Source organism: Ictalurus punctatus, chromosome 6 (assembly GCF_001660625.3).
Source record: "Ictalurus punctatus breed USDA103 chromosome 6, Coco_2.0, whole genome shotgun sequence".
In the NCBI taxonomy this organism is placed as follows: Eukaryota; Metazoa; Chordata; class Actinopteri; order Siluriformes; family Ictaluridae; genus Ictalurus; species Ictalurus punctatus.
The window spans coordinates 3,035,397-3,045,421 of record NC_030421.2 but is presented as its reverse complement, the minus strand read 5'-3'; the positions used below and the strand labels follow the sequence as shown (position 1 = coordinate 3,045,421).

The window sequence follows — 10,025 nt, the reverse complement described above, 5'->3', positions numbered from 1 at the left end:
CTACTCAACTCAAATTTTCCTTAATCTGATAAGGCTTAATCTGTTATCAAATGTCATGAGGGATTGTCTATAATGACGACTAATAAAATTATATGTTATATAATTTGTGTATTTGGCAATATGGTGATTTAAGGCCATGAATTGTTTGGATTTGAAACTGAGCTGGGATTAGTATTTCTTTTTAATGACCTTGAAATGACGGATGTGCGTGAATACAGTTTCCAACTGTCATTTTCGTCCATTAAGAAAAGTCTTGGATCCTGCAGAAATTTACTGGCCATTCCTCCAGTAGGACGATGATTTAGGCCCTAAAACTAACATAACCTGGAGGAAGTTTAGAGTTTACTGTACTGTCGAAATGATCCGGAAGAAATGCTAAAATCCATGCAGCTTTTGGACCTAGAGCATCCTAGAGCTCTGGAAAGGCACTATATAAATTTATTATTATTATTATTATTATTATTATTATTATTATCAGCTTGTCTACATTTTTTTTTAAATGTATGGGTTTTTCTTTTTCTTTTTCCTCCAGATGACATGAAGCAGGTTGGACATATAGTTTCAAAAAAAAAAAAAAAAAAAGCAAAGGGTGGATCTACATGTTAATAAAAGATTTATATTACACTTAAAAAGGGAAATGAAAGCTTGATCATTCAGATATTAGTGATATTTAGTGATATATAGTGATTCTCCCCCCAATCTTGAGGTCTTTCATTTTCACATTTATATTTATAAACATGAAAGAAGAAAATATCTGAAAGATGACAACAGCCAGGAGCGGCCTCTGATTCTGATTACCAAGCCCGCTGCAAAAAGAAATAGTAAAAGAGAAAGAAAAAGAAAACAACCCCCCCCCCCCCAAAAAAAATAAAAAATTTAAAAAATAAAATAATAAAACTAGACCTTCAAATTAATCAATTACTCTTAACCTGCTATAGTGCAAATATATATAAGTCAATGTCCATTTAACAAACATGAAGTTCAAAGTAATAAAAGGAGCATAAAACTGCTTATTAGTTAAATGCACCTAGAAACCTGGAATATACTAAGCATGTCTCTTTAAATAGCATTTATATTTGGGTTTATACAGAACAAGTTGTATTTCTGTAGCCTTTTTATTGCAGAAGATAAAATGATAAAATCTAGTTTTGCAGCCCACATCAGAATATTATTATTATTATTATTATTATTATTATCATCATTATCATCATCATCATCAAATGCACGATAATACACAAAAGAACTACAGTGGAGTTTCATGTATTTCATGCTTGCCATAATAAGAGTCATGCATATTTATTATAAAAAAAAAACAAAACAAAAAAAAAAAACACAATATTAAAGAAACGCTGACAGTGGGCTGCGCTGATTACACGTCCTCAGACCTTACAGCTTATAGTAACATCCTGAAATGATCCCCATCAATGCAAAAATCTTAAAGGTTACAAATATACCACGGACTAATAGAAATACAAAATAATTTCCCCCATTATCTTAATAATTCCAAAAGACGACATCACTATATTCTGTGGTATGACAATATTGCCACACGATTGCAGAGTAAAATTTGAAATTTATTTATATTGATATTGGTCTTTTTACAGTTCTGTGGTTTCAGACTAAAAGCACTACATTTAAAACTTCATACAACTTCACTGCATTAAATCCCGTGGAAGCTTTGGATCTTTAAAAAAAAAAAAAAAAAAAAAAAAAAAAAAAAAAAGAAGAAAAGAAAACTCTCAATCTGAGAATGTATGCAATTGCCTCGTTAAAAACTAAATTTCCAAAACAGCAATATAAGGAAAACATAGCTGACGTTGTAAAAAGTCACATTTAGACCTGTTGGGATTCCCTTAATTTAAAACAGACATATACGAAATCTGCCTGTCGACAAGGATCACGAGGGAGAATATAAGCAAAGACAGGGATTTTCATCTTTCCTCTTCATTTAGACAATGATTCAGTGCCGGTAACTTCCGTCTTGTCTATTTTTCTAATGCATCATCATCATCATCATCATCATCTAATTACCTCAAACCAAGGCAAGATTAAAACCTCCACCTCATCCACCATTCAAGTAGATCCCAGAAAGCTCACCTGACCACTTGACAAGTATTCTTAGGTTTCAAAACAAAGCTACCTTCTTTTTTTTTTTTTTTTCCTTTTTTTTTAAATTTTTTTTTTTAAGTGCACTCAAGAGGATACTATTTATAAAAAATAACTGTAATAACAATAATAATATTATAATCGCAGTAATTACAATAGTAGTAATCTTCTTAAAGCATTCTACACAATCCTCATGTACAAATATCGCCATTACAACCAGCCTCCATCCCCTGAGAGAAACATCAATGGTTCAAGTTCCCCACCTATCGAAACTGCAAAACATCTTTAGTTTGGTTATTTAAATAACAATAACAATAATTATTGTATGGGGGGGGGGGAATAATAATAAATCACAAAATACCAATGACCATAATTACATCTATAGACTGAACTTCATTGTCAGGTATATACAGATTTATATTTCCCACAAAAAAAAAAAAAAAAAGGCAGCCTTCGTCTTCACTGTTTTGTCGCAGTGTTCTCCACCTATAGAATTTAAAACGGCATCAATTTTAACTTTAGATTAAATATATACTACAGCATGAATACTCGATATTGGTTCATTTATACGTGTGCATGTTACCTTAAGAGGAAGCGACGCACTGACGGCATTTGTAGAGTTTGGGATTGTGTGTCCTTATGTGGTTTCTCACATTTTTCTGCCTGAAGAATGTCTTACTGCACAACTGCAGGAAAAAGAACAGAAAGAAACACGATGATTAAGAGAAGAACGACGGACATGAGGACGGAGAGGAAGAGAAAGCCTGAGGGGGAGAGCAATATCTTGGTATCGTGTCGATATTGAATCGCCATTGTTTCTTTACGTTAAAACTGTCTCGATATCCCAACATCCTTTTGATAATAAACCCCTGAGGTGAGAACTCGATATTGATAAATCGGTATCGCATCGCATTATACAGAGAACTGCTAGCACGGAGGTGACGGCTGTATCGTCTTAAAGAACTTACAGGACATGGCCAGTGTTTGCCTTCAATGTGCCTGATTCGGTGCATGATGAGGCCATCACAGTCTCTGTAAGATGCTCTACACTGCAGGCACGCATGGGCTCCACCAGAGGACTGACCACGGGGACTCTTCTGCTGGTTAATGCGGGCGTGTCGGATGGACTCCAGCATAACAGTGCGCCGACTGCTCACGGGATACAACTTGTTTACATTCTTTGAAAAGAGAAAGATATGGGAAGGTATTTTTTATTATTATTATTCATGGGATTTTCTCACTCAGCAAGGCTTTCTATAGAAATCTTGATTTAAAAAAAAAAAAAGTTTAAACAATGCTTTGAATAAATAAAGAGGTTTTAAAATTTACATAATAATCGGCTTTACCTTTGTCTTTGGTGCCTGTCTTTTAACCTTACAGCTCCCTTTGCTGTCTTTGAGCTGCGTAAAACTTCTGTTCGCTTTTGATGGCTGGGATACACCGATCTGTTCCTCTTCCTTCTTCACTCGGACAAGCATTCCTCTTTGAGAAGAGGAAGTGGACCTGTTGCCAAGCCCAGCCCAGTGAGGTCCGTTTAGCCCGGATCCCTCCGACGTGATCCTTGCTCTAATCCGAGCTCTTCTGACAATGCCAGGTGATTCGTTGCTAGGGGAAGCACTACTGTGGGAGACAGAGCGAGTCAAGCAGATGTCCACACTCTCCTCCTCCCTCTTGATTCCACCTGATGGTCGGCAAAGCCCGAAGAGGAAACCTTGGTCTAAGAGTTTCACGGGTGGTTTGCTCTGACGTTTACCCAGGTCAGAAGCATCACTATTTACGAAGGGCTGGGTCAGGGGTAGAGGGTCTGCTGGCTCTTCTTTTATAACCTTATAAAGAGGATTATTGTAGTGCTGGTGGTTGGTATTGGAAAAATCCCAACCCTGTGCACCATCAAGATCTGCCTCCTTGTCTTCTGTTCTGTGTCTGGGTGCCGTGTTCTTTTTGTTCTCTCGGACACCGTTTGCTTTACACGCTCCGCTTCTCTGTTTGGTCTTTTCTTGGACCGACTTGTTTTGTCTTGTACCTTTGCGCTTGTCTCTGGTCGAGCGTCCAATGCTGTAGCGCAACATACGCTTTGATTCTGTGGTAGTGATTCTGAGCGAGCGATCTACTGGCGGATTACTCTTGGGGGCCGATCCTCTGGCTTTACCACCGTAGGAGGGGGCAGTTGGAGAGATGGCATACTCTCGGGGTTCCTGTTTTGTCCTTGTTGTAACTTTCTTTGGAGGGGCATGGGCTCCTCGCACTGTGCCCCTTCCTCTGCCTGGAGGTCGAGGTAACGGTTTGTTCGGGCTGCTAGAACGGTTTCTTAACGAACGAACATTACGAGTCTCACTCGAGTCTACCTTCATGGATTGGCTGCGTGTGGTTCTAACACTCAAATGCTCCATTTGACCCACGGTGTTGTTTTTCCTTTTGAATTTCTTGTCCGTGGTAACCTGCGGTTCTACTTTGATCACTTTCTTCAGAAGATCCATTCTGGTCATGTCACAGAGGGACATAGAGGAGCTGACTCCCACTAAACCTCCCAGGCCAACAGCAATTCCGCCTAGACTTTGTGTACGGGGTTTGCGTCGGGCTGTCAGAGAGTAGTCACTCACTTTCAACTTCCTAAGTCTCTTTTTTTGCCCCCAGCCTGAGAGCTCTTCTGGGCCAGGCGTGAGGGATTTCCTCTGCAAGCCGAGGAAGCTAAGTAGTCGATATTTCTCCTGAGCACGAGGACTGTGCACTTCATCTTGAGGGATTGCACTGCACACTTCTTCCTCCACTGCCTCCTGCTTCACCTTCACGGGGATTGCCGGACACGGCTGAGATCGAGACGGTTCCACTGAGAAATCACTCTTTACCCTGTATGTCCGCTGATAAGAGGAGGACTTCCTCTTTCTCTTGGACGAGAGGTCAATTTTGGGCAGGAGCCTACGCAGGGCTAGTGCGGCTCCTGGTGTGGAGCGAAGCAGGCGGCGGGATGGAGAGGAGGATCGGGTGGAAGTAGAGGGAGATGTCGGGATGATTGATGACGAAGGACGAGGGGACAATTTCCTCTTGCTGGATGGAGATTTGAAGTCCATAAGTTTCATCCTGCGAGTTGGGCTACACGGAAAGCCGTAACCCTCTGTCTGCAGACTGGAAAGAGCCTGGCTTTGGCACTGGGCGGGTAAAGTTTGATCACTGCCTTCTCGGTCAGATTCATCAGTCCCGTCTACTACGTGAGTTCCCCCTTGTTCCGTCTCCCTTTTTCTTATAAGCCTTGCTGTCCTTCCTGAGGGGGAGCTCTGGTTTCTCAAGGTGTTCATAGAGGAAACCCCAGGCATCACAGAGGTCATTCCTATGGGACTGAGCAGTTTGGAGGATCGATGGCCAGCCTCTTGCTCACTCTGTAAAGCAGAACAGGCCTCCAGAGCATGCCACATGCGGAGATGGCGAGCCATTGCTGCTACCTCCGTCAGCGTGCCCAAGTTCAGAGTCAGGATGGATGTATAGGAAAACTCAAGCAAAGCAAGCAAGCTCTCCTCACTGAAACCTAAACAGCATACACAATACATGATTAGCAAGTAGCAAAAACCTACAAACACTGCATTGTTTCTTCACACGATTGTGTGCTCTCTTCACTCAATTCGAAGTTTGCAAGAATCGTACACCTTAGCGAGCTACTTGTTAAGATGCGACACGCCATATGACTAGCTTTCAAAAGAAATCGTTTGAAACGGCTTACCCGTGAGGTCGACGTGTGTGTGAGGTTCGGTGGCGGCGTCCATTTCAGCAAATAGTTCCTGGAAATACTCGCTCACGGCTGCCAACACTGACTTGTGGGCAACAAATGAGTGTCCGCTACCAGTTTTTAGCGTGATGTCGCAGAACAGCCCAGCCTCTCGTTGGCTATTCAGCTTGCTCAGAACTTCCTGACTGTGTGATTTCACCATCTTAGATTCGATCATATTCCCCACGTTTGAGCACTAAAGGCACAGAAACGGGCAAAGCAGACAAACGATGAATATCGAAACCCAGATATCAAGAACATCATGTCGAAAACAAACAAAACAAAAAAAAAAACGTTTACCTCTGCTTTTTCAGCCTGCCTTCGATGACATTCCTCGCAGCCCAGAACAAAGTCTCTGACCTGAAAGTACATTCCTGAAAAGGACACACGTGGTGGATAAACAAACATAATCACAAAACATGGCAGCACATATCCAATTCGTTTGATTTTGTTTATTTATTTTTTTGGTGAAGGAAATAAACCCGTCAAATGGTTGCCATGCCAACCAGCTTCATTTATAAACAGTATACTACAGCTGAGTGCAGTGGAGTAGCCAGACTGGTCTCCTTCACATAAATCACATCATAAAGTTATACTTTTCAAATTACATGGACCAATTATCAAACCTGGTCACGTCAAAACTTTTTCGTAATCGACTGCAAGCCATATCGCGGTGGTAATATGCAGCAACAGAGCTATGTGCAAAAATTTGCACCCCCCATGATTTCTACATAGAGGAAAAAAGCAGCGTTTCCCTTTACTACAATTTATCTAGCAAAAACATTTCACACAGTTGTAAAAAAAATAATAGTTATTTACTGTATTACTACTATATTAATCATCGGTATTTGAGCATTTCCGTTACTTGTGATAATGCCGGACGATCCATCAAACCTGACTACACGTGTCAGTAGAAATAATATTTGTTTGTCTAACTTGCTTTATCCTAGGACTATGCAAACTTTTGTACTTGGCTGCATTCACGATAAAGCCTTCGCTGAGTAATCACAAATCTTTCTCCTGGAAATTTAACCCGCACCAACCCAAAATTCACAAAAAAAAAAAAAAAAAAAACACTACATCAAGCTGGGATACACTGCTCAGAAGGAAAAAGTTGATAGCTTGGCTTAGCTCTGCTGATGTTCTGATACTCCTGTTTTTGTTTGTTGTTTTCAGTATTACTTCACATGAGAGTGAGAGTGTGTGTGTGTGTGTGAGAGAGAGAGAGAGAGAGAGAGAGACAGAGCACATAAAGGAGGTCGCTTTTGAATTGCACCAATCTTTAAATGAGATGAAACAAAATGTAAAAGTTACTACAAGGATGTGGAGAACTCCATCTTATTCACAGTTAGCAGGTTTGAAGGTTGGGGTATTGGGGGGGCAGGGGGGGTGTAATATTTGGTGGGGGGGGTGTTTCAGGGTGGACCAGCTCGGTTCTTCACAAACAAATAGTTCACAGCCCAGCCTTTAAGGCGTGCGCATCTGTCGACCAAGATAACTCAGACAGAAATCAGACTTTCACACGTCACTGACACGGCGAACTCGTAGACGCTGCGTCGGCACGTGAAGCGTTTCATGAGATAAACACATCAGCCCAGAGACACGCAGGATGCACGAAGCTGAGTGAAGTGAAGTTGCTGAGAAGATCCTTAAAGGTGCTGCTAGTGTGTGTTACTTTTCTACACCCACTAATTCATCTGATCTTTTTTTTTATGCCTTCCAGGAAGGTCGTCATCATAATAAACATGTGTATATATAAGCTGTGAATAAGATTTTAAATCCGGAATACCTTCCCACCAGTAGTGCTCCGCGACTAGCCGGTACGTGTCCTCCAGGGTGTGGTGAAGGCTCCCGGGCGTCCTCGCGTGGAAAGCCTGGATGGAGTGGAGCCGCTTGTCTTCAGCCAGCACTTCGCGGTACTGCACAAAGCCCTTCTCTAACTTCTTCCGGTACAGAAAACCGCCGATAGTCTCGAAGAAGGGCGACGAAGGGGCGGCGGGTAATGAAGATGATGAGGAGGAAGAGGAAGAGGAGAACCGCTCCTGTCGCTCCCTAGGACACAAAGTGTCATCAGCGGCGTCGCGCGCGCTGTACGTGCACTCTCCGGCCATTTCCGCCGGCTTCCTGATTCAAGTCTCAACAACAACACACGCGAAACTAATGCTATACGTGTTTATACAGTCTGTGACAACGATACAAGCTAGACACCATGGATGTGTTCAACAACTGACCAGCTCCTGTAAACTAGGGATGCTCCAAAAAGTTTGTGTGTTAAATAAAATAAAATAAAATAAAACAAAAACTACTACTATGGATTTCCGATTCCAACGTCCGCATCAGTTGTAAATCCGTGCATCAGAACATCACATCACAGATATAAGAGTTAGGTATAAGAGTTCATCCACGGGCTGAGAGCACGCGCAGGGTGCAGCAGGGAAACCCACCCGGGGTGTGTGTGAGTTATGACGAGCAACACCGTCACATTCATCGCATTGTAAATGTAAAGGAGTCCAAACATCAGCACTCAGTGTCAGCCACCATCATCATCATCATCATCATCATCATCACCACCTGATTAAAGTTTCCCCAACAACTTCACGCGTGTCTCTCTGACACTCTCAGGGAAATTACAAACCATAACTGATCCAGATAAGTGTCATGACATCGGAAATCGCTTATTAAATCAAATGACAGCTTTCCACGCGCACTAGAGTGAACCCTGGGTTTCCTCGAATAATCACGCACTTGCAACAATGTATCAGCTACACAGGGACCGGCGGATCTCTGATCTCTGTGTCTGTCGGCTCCGGTTACTATTTCATACACAGCATATGTAGCCAGCTAGCACACTCATACACACACATACACACTCATATACTCATACACACACTCATACATACACTCATACATACACACAACATAGCACGGCAGCATGCACAGCACACGCAGCACAGCACAGCACAGCCTCTTCCCGTCTCGTGTTAACTTGTGGTTTCTTTAACTCTGTAGCAACATGCTGCGGCTCTCCGTCGCCCAGCATCGGGAGTCCAACGACCTACGAGTCCTCAAACGAAACAGGAGAGGGAGACTTTAAAATAAAAAAAGTGACGGAAATCCAAACGCGGTCCCCCTCCTTTCTAACAAGCGCTCCCGCGACATAAAGTCCAGGCACACCATCAAATTAATCCAATTTTCTTTTTTTCTTTTTTTTTTCTTTTTTTTTTTTTTTTTTTTTTAACAAACTCGTCACCTTCTAGCTGGTTACGCTTTGTCAACCGAACTCTCCTCGACGCCCAACACCTCGCCCCGCCCCTCCGCGATGCCTATTAGTAGACTCTTTAAAGAGCCGCTACTACAACACGCTCCCATTGGTCCGCGCGGCTGTCAATCAACAGCTCTCTCACACCCTTACACTTTTTTTCCCTCCTCCTAGATCAAGATAGGTTGTTGACGTCAGCGCTGCCTCACCGATTGAACCTGGTTAAGTTTATTATGGAAATTAAAGAGAGAGAGAGAGAAAGAGAAACCCTGTGTCGTTTCGTTTTACTGCGTTTTCAGGATTTCGATTCTGAATTTCGTCCTAAATCTAATTTACACCAGAGTCGTGTTCATAAAGGCCCTCTCTGTAATGTACGATGGACAGATCTGTAAAGCTTCTTTGACATGATTAATTAATTTAGCATCTTTCATCTGCTCTTCTCTCAACCCCCATCACACGTCCATTTAGACTGAAAAAATCATCCAATGTGTTGACTATCCGACTGCAATTTAGATCAGACAAAAACTGGCTTATTGTAGGCCACATCATCTCTATATCAGTCCGTTCAAGATAACTTAAATAATGCATCATCTGTCTACAGTTCCTGCTGAAGAAAAACCACAAACAACAGCAGAAACCCTCACAGATTTTGTAATGGTTTTAATGGTTATAATAATGGGAATTGTATTGGTTTTAATGGAAACTAATAGTATCAGGTGTCTCTACTGAAAATTTGTTGTCTTCTATGTATGTAATGGACACTATTAAGGATGGATCAATAATGGTAATGGTAATGGTTAGCTGATGGTTTGTAATGGGATTTGAAGTGGAAACCATTAGATTTTCTGTGATGATTTCTATTGTTTTGTTTTGGGGGGTTTTTTTTGTTTGTTTTTTGTTTTC

The 10,025-nt window shown here is 41.7% G+C and overlaps 1 protein-coding gene across 1 annotated transcript; it reads right to left on the bottom strand.

Moving 5' to 3' along the window:
• Positions 1 to 1,553: 1,553 nt before the first annotated feature.
• On the bottom strand, positions 1,554 to 9,185 carry si:dkey-229b18.3 (uncharacterized). The gene is made up of 7 exons (XM_017470469.3): positions 7,653 to 9,185; positions 6,164 to 6,237; positions 5,819 to 6,059; positions 3,453 to 5,626; positions 3,075 to 3,284; positions 2,690 to 2,792; positions 1,554 to 2,592 (listed from the first exon to the last, which is right to left on the bottom strand). Exons 1-6 carry the CDS (start codon positions 7,972 to 7,974, stop codon positions 2,691 to 2,693), a joined length of 3,123 nt encoding a protein of 1,040 aa, XP_017325958.1. The 5' UTR covers positions 7,975 to 9,185; the 3' UTR covers positions 1,554 to 2,592; position 2,690.
• Positions 9,186 to 10,025: the final 840 nt, after the last annotated feature.